This window comes from Macrobrachium rosenbergii, chromosome 8, assembly GCF_040412425.1.
Source record: "Macrobrachium rosenbergii isolate ZJJX-2024 chromosome 8, ASM4041242v1, whole genome shotgun sequence".
NCBI lineage: Eukaryota > Metazoa > Arthropoda > Malacostraca > Decapoda > Palaemonidae > Macrobrachium > Macrobrachium rosenbergii.
In genome coordinates, this window is record NC_089748.1 from 47,711,654 (window position 1) to 47,727,316 (window position 15,663).

A 15,663-nucleotide genomic window follows, 5' to 3' on the forward strand; every position below is an offset into this window, starting at 1 on the left:
CTCAAACTAAATGGCCTCTACAACTCTAAAACTACAGGTTTGGTTAAACAACGTGATAATAGCCACTGCAAAAATATTTAAGATAACAACCACTGCAAAAATACTGTTCAAATAATTATTTCATTATTATGATGAACCCATCTCATCCTAAAGCACTAATGTACAATCATAGAAATCATATTAAGCAAAAATTATAATTTTCAAATAATTTTCATAAATTTTGAGGGATTATGAAGTTTTGACTGTTAACTATGATCCAAACTTTTCCATTATTTAAATGGTAAGTACATACTTTATGAACTAATCATTCAATTGTGGAAATATATAGTCTCATCTTTACTTATGACTATATGCAACTCTTGATAAAAACAAAAATGAAAGAAAAAAAATTTGGGAGGTCTACACCTGACAGCGTTAGGTTACTAAGTACAGTACACTCGGGTTACTGTGCAACAACTGGCTACTTTACCTCCAACAAAAATTTTTTTTAATTCTTGCTTTCATTCAACATTACAAAATGAATCTTTCATATTCTTTCATTATTCAGTTGCTGCTGTTATTATTACACCAATAAAATGAAATGTAAACATCAAAATGTTTAAATTGCATCTTTTACTCCTCTTTTAATCTTTAACTGCATAAAGATGAAATGGTACACACTGTACAATGTGGCAGAAATAGACATACAATACTGTATTGTCAATGATTTCATACACAAAATATTTAAAAGTACAAGTGTTCAAGAAAAAAGATTTGGTTATCTAAAATCTTACAGTAAGCAAATTAATACACACTGGTGAATATATAAGCATACATGATAGAAGAAAACGACACAGCACTTATACTACAAGTGCAATGAATTTTATTTTCCAAGTGCTTGGCATGTCTTTTTCAAGACTGTATAAAAGTAGATATGTGTTAACACGAGTTAAATTCTTTCCTACCTATTGACATTGTTTTGCAGACAAGCCTGGTTTAATGATGATTTAGAAATGCTTATCAAAAGAATCTGGGTTTAATGATGATTTAGAAATGCTTATCAAAAGAATCTGGATGCTTATAATTTTTGTAAATCGAACAGTGGCTACTCTGTTTATGCTTAAGCTGAAATTGAATACAATATGTATATAAAGGAAACCATTTCTGGTACAACTCAGAAACACGAATGGTGTCCTACTCTTAAATCTGCTCTTTTTAGTGTAGTCTCAACAGTTCCTCCTTTGCTTAAACCAAATGACTAGTTTAGCTTGGTGTACCATTCTTAAATCTGCACTTTTTAGTGTAGTCTCAACAGTTCCTCCTTTGCTTAAACCAAATGACTAGTTTAGCTTTAAGGTGCCATGAAATTAAGAGTCTTTTTACTCAACACTGATGCTCATGTTGTGGATACTACTGATTACTTGGCTCCACATTCACTGTTGTTTTCTTGGGTTAACAATTAGCCAAGATGGATTCTTTTTGCTCCTGTTGGAGTGCCTGAGACTGTCTGGCACGAAATCAGTTCGTCTGACAGCTTGGGCTACACTGGGATATTGTTGATAAGCTAGTATAAGAGAATATAATGTGTGCCAAAATATGGATGTTATAAGAAAAAGAAATTAGATGCAAGAAAACTAAAGAAGTAAATTTATGAGAAACTAAGGAGAAAAAAAGCTAGATTTAGTATTGAAAATGTACCAGAAAGTATTGAAACTTGATTTATTTTTTATTTTTATTCATATTTTTATTTATTTTGCTTTTATTTATTATTTCTTCTACTGGAGACGACTAGTAATTCAAGAAAAAAAGTAGAAAAACTGAACAAGTTTGTGTAGGAAACCATACAGCACATTCAGGGAGGAGGACAATAAAGATAAGTCATTAAAATAGAGCCACGGGTTGTGAAATGAGAAAATCAGTGACCGTGTTTACAGATTAACAGAAAAAGGAAATAATTTTACATCACTACTGTATTACATACATAGATCTTCCTCTCAACAGTAAGGGAATAAACATATAGTTTTGCCAACAAAAATGAAATGGAGGAAGAGTGAAATCATTCCCTGACTGTAAGCTAAGAGAGTGTGGCTGAAGTCAAAACCTTCAGTTACTAAGTATGAAAAGCTTTATCATAACATGGCAGTTAGTAAGGCTTTATTTTTATAAGGTACGATTTCCGGAAGGGATTTGAAAGGTTGCTACATAAAAGAGATATGAGACTGGCTAAGTAACAGAAAAAAAGCACTGCCTTCGGTGAGAGCTCTCCTGATTGGCAATCACATTGCTGTGCCTCAGAGTTGGCTGCAGTGTTCTCTATTAATCATTACCAATAAGAATGACATGGACTTCGGGTTGGTTAGCAGGTTAAGCAAGTTTTCTGATGACACAAAAATAGGCACAAGTTCTTATCATGAAACAGCTGTGAAACAGTTACAGCCTTTCAATTAAGATCAGTGAAAGATCGTGAATATTGGTCATAAAAACACGGATGCCAAATATAAACTATTTATGATGGAATCAGAAAGTTGTCATCAAGCCAGATCTAGGAGCCATCATCACTAGAGAGAATTTTTACTCATCATTTTCACTATATTTCATATGAAAAAATTAATACTATAAGTATGTTAGCTTAGATTACAATTCTTGAGAACTGTCAAGTTTTTACTGATAACTAAAGTGACCTGGAAAAATGTTTTATGTTCAGTTTACCAACACTACGTCATTGAAACCCACTGCTCATAAGCCATAAAAGTAAATCTAACAAAGATCTTTGCCATATATGGCATAGGCTGATTTTCCTTGATCTTTTCAGGACAAAAACCACACCTGATATGTACACAAATACAATACTTCTGCACGTATGAGTTTCTGTTCCAAAAACACAAATCCCTTCAAGTCTTTGAAATAAACAGGTCTTGGTACTTAAAGATCAATTCCAAGGAGCTTTCACTTGCACTCAGATCTTACAGGCAATGGGTTTGTGATGAAGCAAATGGGTTTGTGGTGAAGCAAATCCACTATAATTTTTTTTAAACTAAACCAAATTCACTATTTATAAATCAGGTTCCAACATTCCAACCCACTCATTTCTTGCAGCTCATGAATCAATAGCAAAGTTAAAAGTCAAAGTTTTATGAGCTTGAGACTTCAGAGTCTGCCTACCTTGAACAGAGCCAGTAAATGATTGCTATTTTTTCTTTCTTTTCAAGACGTACTTAATTGCCTGAGATAATTTCCTGGTACATGAAAGGACTAACTAAAAGTAATGGATAGGTGAGAAAAAAAAATCTTATTTTAAGACAATAGCTTTAGCAATTAATAAGATAGCTCACATACTCACCGTGAGGAACAAAGTCTGGAGTCTTAAAAGAATTCTGGGGTAACGATACGTCTCCATCTATGCTGCGGTAATCTAATGTGAAGATTTGATTTTCTAATTCAAATTCATCATCTTCACATACAGACTGTAAAACCAATGACACACATTTTAAATAAGAGGTCAATGTGAAAAGGATAAAACAAGAGCATAGGGCCTTGGAGAAAGAGCAGAACACTTACTAAAGCCTTAGCCAGAAGAGTTGAACAGGTAAAGCAGAAGTAAAACTCTTGGAAAGGACAGCAAAATGTAGATTAAAAAGCAATATGCCACACAGCATGGTAGAAATACAATTTTTATATCAAGTGCATCCATTGCAATATATCTTCAAGAATGTAAGAAAACACAAGTAGCCACAGCAAAAGAAAAGTGCATAAAATTTTTCTTATAATCACTTACCCTGACAACATTTTGAAGATCGTCCGCCAATCCTTGGTTTCCTAATAAGACCAAGTTGACCTGAGGATCTGTGCGTCCACCATAATCTAAATTCTTACCACTCCATGTACCTGATCCTGGGCGACTATTACTTGAACTGAAAGATATTCACATGTTACACGAGCAATGCAAAACAACATATGCTAAAAACTTAGAAATACTTAAACAATAAAAGAAACAACATAATTTTACGCACATCCTTCTAGTACAATAATGTGCAACAAAGTAGCCAGTCATGCCTTCGTATCTGAATCCCAACTTTTACCAGACAAAAACTCACACACTTACATCCAGGAACACTGATCTGTGCTGATATCAAGACATGAAATATGCAGTAACTATGTAACACTGATCTGTGCTGATATGAAGACAAAATATGCTGTAACTATTCTCAACAGGAACTTTGTTCCAAGAGAGATGCAGAATAGTTGTTGGCAAAAGGAATATTTTTTCTGTACTGTATAACATTCAATGTTACAACTAGACTTACTCAACAGACAATTCCAAAAATACATACTCCGTTAAAACTGACACTCAAACAAAAAGTGAAAATGAATGTTGTTTCAATTCAAAACTAAAAGAAAATTGTAGCTATTTTATGTATCATTTCTTACTGGATTTATAATACATCAAGCTATGAATACTGCATGTATGCAGAACTGGAAAATTAAGGTTACCAACTCAATCTTTTATAAAATATAGTGGAATAATTTTGCTAATATAAATACCTTGTGACTGCATATATTGTACATTTCCCATATTATTTTACAAAATATTAGCAACAATGCACCCAAAAATACTATTAAACCAATATCTTTTCAATCGTTAAAAATATTAATCTATGCACTGCCAAAAAAGACAGTAAAATATCCCTAAAACAGAAACCTGAATACTTCTGTTAAATGACATCCTTAAGTTCTATATATTATATTATGGTGAAACTTAGCTTATCCAGCCAAATTGAAGGACAGCTTTGTCAGGATTTCCTGACTTTCAGCATTAACCTGATCCATTTTCAAAAGACTAGCTGATTTTAACCAAATTCATTTCATAATGGTTACCCTAAGCTACCTAATGACCATATGAAGTGTTACCAAAACAAATATATCGCTGAAGGGTTATATGGTTACCCTAAATTACCTAATGACCATGTGAAGTGTTACCAAAACAAATATGTCACTAAAGGGTTATAAAGTGCTGAAAATCCTTTTGAAATAAAATATACCATTTATGTTATTTTTAACAAGAAATATGCCATCACTAGTCCATCCTAGCATAACTTTTCAGATATTTCAGGTATTAATCACATCAAGAAAACAATACCCAACAATAAACCATTATTAATAATAATGCAGTGTAAATCATCTTAGTAACAAGAATATGTTCTCACTTCATTTACTGGTTGCATCTAAGTTGCACGCAACTGTATGAATGTCTGTCTGTCTGTATATCTTGTTGGTATTTATTCTCTATATATATCTCTTGACTTGTGTATCATTATTTTATCGCTGTCTGTGTCTTGTTAGTATTTATTCTCTAAATATCTCTTGAGTTGGGTATTATTTTATTGCAAGTTTTGATAATGTTCCTTAATAAAATGACAGTGTTACGTTAATTTTAATTTAATAATTATACTGCATTATATAACTGCAAAAGACTTCAGAAAAAATATATGACTACCTAACTTCACTTATTACCAGAGCCCTAGTACTGAGCGGGAGAGGGTCCCCTGAAGATGCCACTGCACCGGTCCAAGACAGTACCTCCAAAGTCAAGATAAAACACTTTCCACTGCACTCCGATCTCAATGATTCATATGTTGGAACAGATGGATAGAACCAGGTGTCCATACCAGAGAACAGTGTTCTAGTAAAGGAAGGACAAACTAAACCGGTTGCACTGATTATATGACTCTAATAAACACATAAGGCCTTTCGTTCAATACCTACCTTTCGTGCATCATCTGCCAACACTTTCATTAGATGTTTCTCAAGAGTAAGATATGTTTCTCAAAAGTAAGATGTGAGTCAAAAGTTACACCTAGAATAATCAGAGTTCAGACTCATTCAGCAGAACCCCATCACCTGGAGGGGAGGATGAGGTGGAAAATCTATACGAGATCTGCTAATCAACAGTGCTTTTGTTTTACTGGAGTTCAGCCTTATACCCCACAGACTACACCATTCACTAATCCACGCCATGTCACGAATGAGACTAAGGGCAGCCTCATTTCTCGTAAGTGAAGACTTTACTACACCCACAAGTATTGCATCATCAGCATACTGAACAATATTGTTTTCCAGGCCAACAACCATATCACTTGTATACACTTAAAATAACAGTGGACCAACAATTATTATGTGCCTTGCTATTTACTAAATCAAAAGCAGCACTAAAATCTATATGAATTACTCTACACTCAAAACCCCTATCAAGGTTCTCTTGCAAATGGCACATCAAATCTAACACAGCATCACAGGCACCTATCTGCTTCCTATGCATACAGTATTGACTGGCAAATATATATATATATATATATATATATATATATATATATATATATATATATATATATATATATATATATATATATATATATATATATATATTAGTTAAATACAGTAAGATGTCCACAAAACTTTTCAGAGAAAGAAGGGAAAATATGGACAGTCAGAAAATGCAGAAGAAAATAAAAAAAAAATTATTTGATATGGAATACGGTTGAATTGCCTATCAAAGGCAGGGAGACTAAACAATGTATGAAGTCACAGGGCACATAACAGAGTGGGCAGGGTAATTCCTTTCAACCAATGGTTCAGAGGTGTGCATGGACAGAGAGTCACTCACAACTCTTGTTCTACTTTTGTCTCGACAACTTCAAATGGATAAATCTATGGACATTACAATGCAAATTTGGGTCCTATAAGTTTGATGAGTTTGCTATGAACAAACATTTCTTTATAGTTTTCGTATACATAATGAAATGGCCATGCTGGCATTAGTTGGGGTATGGACTGTACTTACAACCTAGTAATGTATATGGTAGGTTAGATCAGCCACAGCAGGCATTTAAAAAAATCAGCTATTCATCTGAGAGGGGGTGCCTGGGAACTTGGTATTTTCAAATGAAAAGTACCAAAGGTTATGAAAAAAAATTTTTATCTATTAACTCTTCCCTGCAAGTTATGACAATTGTATAACCAAAATTCCACTTATATTCGGCATTAACATATATAATACAACTAATTTTTTTTTTAACAATTTTGACAATCTAGCTTTTCCCCTAATGAATTCTCTTGCTTGTTTGTATATTCCTCTATGTTGGTACCCACAGAAACTAGCATTACTATGGTCCAAAATTAGTATTTCCTTCAAGGATCCTTATTACCTTACAAAATCTTTTCGGCAAACAAAATGCTGAAGTCTCATTTTTTGTCCTCAAAAGTTACTATGGTTTCTCAGCAATGCAAATATATTTTTTGATGAGATCTTATTTAAGGCCAAATTGTTTTAGTAACAACAATAATCACCAACACAGTAACACCTGTACCAATCATTAAACATGTCACACACTTTTCTCAATAGCCAATATAAAACATATTTTGTGATATCTGAATTTATTACTACATCACAATTTAAACAAGTCTGAATTATATGCAAAGGAAAAAATACGGGATCCTCAATGATGTAAAGATCATGAACTAATCATTAATTGAACATCAGGAAAAAAAAACATGGCGACTAACTTTCTTTTGACAATTTACAGTACTTCCCCCTAAATTCTGTCCAGATATCAGACTGTTTCTTTTCTCTTATTTTTTCCAAATGTTTACCCCAGTGATTGATATTTTACACATCAAAATCATGTCCCACCACCTTTACACTACTATCAAGAAAACAAATCAAATAACAACATACTTAGCTGCTTTGTTTGCAATTATCTTTTCGATGAGGCAATCCATACAATTAGGATAAGATGGGCAATGTTCTTTCTTGGGACAATGTACGAAACCAAGATGCTGAAGAAGCAGTAATGTTCTTTCACTTTCTAACCTATCCAAAACTTTATACCTGAAAAGAAAAAAGATCTCAGCATCCTTGAAAATGTGTGAACAACATTTTAACTAAAGTTACCTTTTATATTAATATGCCATTCTCTAGTTAAAAGAAGAGAGAGAGAGAGAGAGAGAGAGAGAGAGAGAGAGAGAGAGAAAAGAGAGAGAGAGAGAGAGAGAGAGAGAATATGCCATCTCTTTAAAAGGAGAGAGAGAGAGAGAGAGAGAGAGAGAGAGAGAGAGAGAGAGAGAGAGAGAGAGAGAGAGAGAGAGAGAGAGAGAGAGAGAGAGAGAGAGACTTTATTTCCAATATTTAGATTGGCTATTCTGTATCTTACACAGGTAAAATGTATTTCAATACAAGAGTTACATTTCATACTACAGTATTTACAATTTACTACATACAACAAACCTGAATGAACATTGTAAAAATACAAAACAAAACGTAGCCCACAATACATAGTGTAGTAGTATGTATAATTTTATTTACATGTAAACTAAGCATTATCTCGATTTAGAACGTTGTACTCCTATTGTTGCAAGTCTGGAAATGCAGTGATATTACAGTATAAAGGGTAATCAACTTACAGGTAAACTGTGTTTCTTTAACGCTGATTTAAAAGAACTGATATTAACTATTGTTTTTATACCTGTTAGTAGCTTATTCCAAGCCAAAGGGCCCTGTACAGCAAATGATCTTTTACCCAGCTTGGTATTTGTCCTTGGTATGTAAAGGTCGCTGCTGTTTTTAGTTGTCCTGTCACTTCTAAATCTAACTGATTTCAGAGGAAAAATCCATGCTGGTAATAAACTATTTAATATTTTATAACCTAGTAGACATAATCGTACTGTATTCTTTGTTCTATATTTAGCCACTCTAATTTCTTTAAAATTGGGGCTACATGATCATATTTCTTTGCCTCCCCATCAGTCAATTTTGCCATAAAGTTCTGGAGTTTTTATATTCAAACAGTAGTTTACTATGATTAATGCAAGAGATTAAACGACCATTTTACGCATTTCATTATCATATCTGTCTTTTGTTCTGTTTAGGTGAATTAGTGTTCCATTCACTTTCCTACCGACTTCATTTATATGAGCATCAAAAAGCACGTACTGATCGAAGTAAACTCCAAGGTTTTTTACATGGTCACTTTTTATAATAGCATAACCATTAAAACTTATGACTATATTATCAGGAGTTTGAATAATGTATCGCCTTGAGCCAAGGAAAATATATTGAGTTTTCAATTGTTTAGTTTTAATCCAATTTGGAAAATATTTAGCGAGATAGAGAGAGATATGAGAGATAGAGATAGAGAGAGAGAGAGAGAGAGAGAGAGAGGTTTGAGAGAGAGAGAGAGAGAGAGAGAGAGAGAGAGAGAGAGAGAGAGAGAGAGAGAGAGAGAGAGAGAGAGAGAGTGAGTTACTATTAACACAACGATATACAATGCACAAAAAAAACGCTTGAACCCATTCAAGCACATCTTTCAAGTAGATGTATATTAATGAAAAGTGTAGCGTACCAGTATTATATGAACCTAGAGTAGTGCATGAGCTTAGGATATCAAGTACAGTAATGGAGTTTTGTTGCATTTACCTACCTAAAGATTCTTCTCAGGTTTGGTAAATTTACCACTGTTTAAGCATAGAAAACTTTCAAGGAACTGGTTCAAAGATATTTAGGAGAACTGAAAACTTTCCCTAATCTGACTTAGCCAATCTATTCTGATAATGACACCTTAAGAGTAATAGCAATAATTCATTTACATAAAAGCAACAAGAGCTTAATTATACAAACTGACCTGCTATCTTCTTGTAGTGTTTGAGTGATTTCTCTAATATCGTCTTGTGTTATAGTACCAGTTGGGGCAATACTTTTCACATGGTAAAACAGCTCAGCTTGTTCTAATAACAACTCCTGTAGGAAGAATTTTCACAAATTAACGCATGTTTTCCATGCAAATGCATTAATCAAATGTAGCTTTGTTCAGTGCAAGCACCAATATTTTACGCAGCCTCAAATTACTATACTGAAGTTGACCCAAGGGCATTAATTTGCCTATCCCATCAATCTTCACACATAGAAAAAACAAAGTATGAATCAACAATTTGTGAAAATATTAACAAATACAATGGAATCTTGAATTACTTTAGGAATTATTTCCCTGTTACTCTACAGAGGGGTACTATGAAAAAAATATATTACATTACTGTAATTAAATCAATTCTTTAAAACAAGAAAGCTTTCCAATCAATTAATACATTTTTAATAATATAGTATATACTCAACACCTGATTTACTCTTGCAAATGGTCTTATAAATATTCATACAGCACACAAATAATTTTTGGTCTTTACAATTCCAAAATATTCTGGTTAAAAAACAAAAGAAACACTTACATGAAAATTTTGTCTTGCTTTTTCTGTGATGTCCTTTTGATGCTGGTCATAAATATACTGTCGATCATTCTCTGAGAGGGAGTCAAAGCTCTCTCTACCCATGAAAAGAACCCTTACTTCATCTAATCTCTTTCCAGGAGTTACGTAACCCGTTTCTGCTAGTAGGATTTTGAATCGGTCTCGCATCCTGGATGAGAAAAATTAATCAGTGCAAAAAGGTTACAAAAACATACTTGCTATCTACCCTAATCTCTTTCTGTTAACAATATTTCACATCAAATCAAGAGAAACATTATGACAATACTTAAAAAAATAGATATTCTACTTTCAAGTTAAAATAATTTAACCCACAAAGCATGCACTCTCAAACCCATTCAGTTTTACAGTTACTATCATTACTTGCAAGAAAGTCATAAACACACACAACCTAAGTAAATGTACATCACCATAATTCCCCTTCCCCTCAAACTAAACAAACACAACAAAGAAAATAAAACTCCCAATGAAATTCATTCAATAAGGTTCCTAAGTTTTTTTATTTCTGGATGATCTACGAATAGTGTCATGAATTATGATCCCTATCAAAGGCTTCAACAAAATCACACATATAAAAATGGGTTTACAGTTCCCTATGGATTCATGAAATCATGAGACAGGCCACATTTAACTTCTTTTAAAAAGTACAAGGAACAGGCACTAATATTAATAGGGGCTTATCCAAGGACTTTCAAGGACTAAATCAATGAGATTTACTCTAGAGATTCTACCTAAATTTCACCATATGTAAAAGACTATTACTCTAACAACAACCAACCACATACACATTCCACCTTCTTTCAGTTTCATTACCAAAGAATTTCAGTAAAATGTACCAACTACCTCATCTTTACACAAAATGAAAAAACTAATTCATTCTATTAATTTCACTTACAAGAGGGGAATTATTTCAATAAATCATTGCATCATGCAATATTGTACACTAACAATACAAAATCATTTTGATTTAGTTACTGCCTGATAATTAAAATAAACAATGATGCAGCAAAACTTATTTTAGGACATTTGTTAACTAAACTGAAACATCAACTCATAAAAAAACAAAATAAATTACTGATTGAATATAATAAAATCAAAATACCATTACTGTAAAGCAAATTACTCTCTACTACTACTACTGAACTTCATATTTTCTTTAATAATGCTACAACTACTGTTAATACACGTCATTCACTACATCTCTGCAATTGACATAGGGTACCCTCACCATGTTGCTATAAAACTGGTAATCTTACAGAATCTCTAGCATATGTAGGAAATCTACATGAAATGCTTAATTCCTTATAAAAACATCAACATACTCCTTGAGTAATGAGGAAGCCGGCTGACAAATTCTAAACATATTCTAGTTTATTCCTATAATCCTAAATGTCCAATCCAAGGTACATGAGAATCAAAGGATTGCAAACCATGTTTATGCAAAAACTAAAGTTCTGCCCAGATGATGTTAACCTTTAGATAATGGGAACTTTGCAACAGGGCACTGGGAAACACTAACTCCGGACATGAACAGAAGAGAATGCCCATGGTAAAGATTTGCTACTTAATTTCTGCTGCAACAACCATAAGAGAAATTAAGGTGCAATGTTTTGTTCCCAATGCCTTCTTCATGGATTTTGAGTATGTTCTAAGTCTGGCATGAGTGAACTAACAATTTAACAGACTGTTCCTGGATTTAGTTGTAAGTTCTGCTATTGTCAGCTTAGGTTGTATTGTGAAGACAATAAAACATGAGAGCAAGGGGAGAGAGAAGGTACAACTACATCTCATGAGCCAATGAACCCCAGTCAGACAAGGACTACCTTGCCAGGCCCCTTTCATTTTCATTTTACATGGTAAATATACTCACATACATTATCCTCTCTATCATTTAATCACTTGCTGCAATTCAACTATGACCCAAAAATTAACTAACATACGGGTCCCAAATTCATTCCCTAAGTCGACAAGGGAGTACAGGATTTTTCAGGAAAGGAATTCACGTCTTTTTCTCTCCAGGTTTGAATCAAATGCGAGTCTAATCATGGGCAAGAAAAGCGACTCCATATGCTTTAAGAGACAAGAGAGAGACCAGTGGAGAAGACTTTTTTCATATTTGGTACTCAAAACAGTTCTGATTAAGAACTCGTTCTGATTCAGAACTCACCCTAGATGACTAACCAAACTGTTCAAACTATTGTTTCAGGACACAGAACTGGTATAGTCACCAAACACTCCAAATCAGTGATCCTTTTTCTGGCTTAAAACCAGTGTGTAGAGACAAATTAACATTACAGGGCCCTGACACCAGAGCCACTCAAACTCAACTTCATAAATCAATGACTTCTTTCCTATTGCACATTCTTCTATAAATCAGACATTCCCAGAAATAATTAACAATATACCTTAAAGTAGTTTAAAATACTATCAAGTCACAGTTCTTTATTTTCACTGGGCTCACCCAGAGGATTTGTTCATTATTGGTAGGTGATGACTGCAGCAAAGTTAGAAGTTGAACTGCTAAGTGGAAGGATAACTAGGTGTATTGTCTTAAAAAAAATTAACATTGTAATATTTCTGCATTCTCGATTGTATTTACCATACCAATACCATTAAAACAAAAGTTGAAAAAAGTTAAGAAAGCCCTCAATATTCAATATGCACTGATAACCATAAATCTGTCAAATATTAATTTGTTGCAATCTGTAAATACCTAAACTATTTCATTTTTATGAAAAACAAAATTAATTTTTCCTACACAAAATCATCATTTACATTAGCCTCAGATTTGTGATCACCAAGAATGCTAGACACACCATTCCCAAACCAAAAGAAGAAATCTGCTGGCTAGGTAGCTGCTATTGCTCAAGTGGCCCAATGGATCCTCTGTCCCTGGTAGAAAAGAACCTCATTTTTGTGTAGCAATGATTACAACTGAACATGTAAAGAGGCCACCTACTTCGGTTTGACCAACAAAAGACTGGTGAACTTGGAAACTTTTGCAGGGTGCAAATAAGCCGTATACTGTATACCATTAATGGGGTTCAATGAAATGAATGGGAACTAACAACCTTCTATAGTAAATAGTTTGTTTTAATTTCAGAAAGACTGTAAAATTGTAAAAAAAAGAAAATTGCCAAACCAAAAAACTTGCAGGAACAAAGAGAAATACAATTAGTTATTTCACTCAACAGGAAAGACAACATATTGTATATTCTGGAAGTTAATAAGTGCTTAAAATAAGTGGTTCATTTACCTATGAAATTAAAGTCTACAGTGAAAAAATTACAACAGACTGTACTTTCAAACAGTTGTATTTAGTGAAATGAAAACTAAAAAAGTAGAGCACAAAAAAAAAAAAAAAAAAAAAAAAAAAAAAACCTGGGGTGAAAAGTCCGCAATTAAAAACAATTAGATATTTCTGTAAACATTACTACTTGGGAAAATGGACAAGTAAAACAGCAATACATGAATGCAATAAAAACAGTCATGTGATAAAAGAATACTTAGAATAGTTACATAAAAAAAACTTCTTGTCACAAGCTAGATATATATATATATATAAAAAAAGTTCTTTACTAACTGCAACCCAATATCCCTCGGGGTGCATGCACAGTGGCGGCTACCCAGTCGGCGAATGATCATCTATTGATTCGTGGATGATGCATTTGTCTAAGATTCGTAAAGACCACAAATATGGGGCAAATGTAAATGATGGGTTTGTTGTCAAACAATTTACATTAAAATTGCATTAAAGAAAAAGAAAAAATAAACATATGAAATATGATCCCAAAAGTGTAAACAATAAACATATGAAATATGATCCCAAAAGTGTAAACTATCACATTCAGTATGCAATACTAGCTCTATCGCAATGTTGTCCAACTTCATTCTGTATATCACAGACATTGGTTCCATACTATTCTTCTTTGATCCCTCCATATGTTAAGATTAAATCTTGTCAACCTACCAATTCCACTGACCCTACAAGAAGACTACATCAAATTAAGCAGAAGGCTTAACGTAAGTAGCCTATATCCAAGAAGACTTCATACCTTCCAAAATATATTTAACAGAATCTAGAAGGTCATGACTACAAAACAAGAACACATCAAAACATTCATTGCCTCTTCTTTGAGCAAATAAAAAAGTCATTGCCTCTTCTTTGAGCAAATCAAAAGTAGTGACGAGTCGACTGAAGGTGCCCATGCAAAAAGTTATAGAAAAACAGCAACATGAAACAAAGAAACCAATCAGTTTCAGCTAGGCAACTGCTGAGAAGACTCTCAAACCTCTGATAAAATTGGAGATATATTTTGTGCCACTGAAAACACAAAGGATCAGAAACAACACAATTTAAAAATTATTCATTACCCTCATATTTTGAACTTACAAGCAACATATCAGAAGATATACTCTATGTATATACTACAACTACCATAAATAACGTACAGTACTCTAAACATGTTCTACAGTTAATGTGACTTCTAAACCCAGATAAAAATGTACTACATAAAAATGTCTTCCAATTTTCTGTGGTGTGAATCAAGCATAACAATTTCAATAAAACAATCTACCAGTTGTAGTAAAGTTAAGTAATCCAACTGAACAATGTTATCTTGCTACACTAGTGCATCTCTAAAATTTGACGCTTTAACTACATAAAAGAATAAAATAGATCATGCACTCAGAAAGTTGACAGTACCTTCTTGGTAGCCTGAATGTAGCAGAAATAAAATCACAATTAGTACATAAACATCATTATTGGATATCACAAGAAAAATATTGAAATACTTATAACAACTTAAAGCCTTATATGAATTACACACCTTAATGTAAAAATACATATTTCGGAATACAATAAAAAACAGAAACTTCCATATTTGTCTGTTATTTGTTAATATAAACCCATTAGTCATAAAACAGCCTTAAACTAAGCGGAAAGTATTCACGCGCACAAAGCGATGTATTTCCAAGAAAAGGATTCCAGCAAGCATGCTTAGCCACTCCTTGGATTCCCGAAGATGCTCCACTGATATTTATTCCTCCGTGCACCTTGACAGTGATTATTCATACTAACATTTGCTCCAAGACTTACCAAACCTTCTGCTGCTTTTAGTGATGTGCCAATGAAAGGATTTCATTTTTTGTATATTTGCATATACTGTACTTATAATTTTGTATTGTGCATATCACATTTAGTGAGTTTCTCTTATTTTAAGGAGTATTTCACGTGATAACTGTCAACCAACAACCTATGCATTGTCCAGTTGTTGCTCTGAGCTTGTTCTGCTGATGTTTTCAAGTAAATTCTGTCATCATAGTAGTTGTTAATGTTTACACAATTCCAATAGGGTCTTGTAGACCATATTTTTG

The 15,663-nt window shown here is 33.2% G+C and overlaps 1 protein-coding gene across 1 annotated transcript in view; it reads right to left on the bottom strand.

Annotated features, from left to right (window-relative positions):
* RhoGAPp190 (Rho GTPase-activating protein 190) overlaps positions 1-15,663 on the bottom strand; it is a 218,402-nt gene that overhangs the window by 116,340 nt on the left and 86,399 nt on the right. The window contains 5 exon segments of the mRNA XM_067107727.1: positions 3,320-3,443; positions 3,755-3,890; positions 7,712-7,864; positions 9,654-9,769; positions 10,252-10,438. Coding sequence (XP_066963828.1) covers positions 3,320-3,443; positions 3,755-3,890; positions 7,712-7,864; positions 9,654-9,769; positions 10,252-10,438 — 716 coding nt within the window.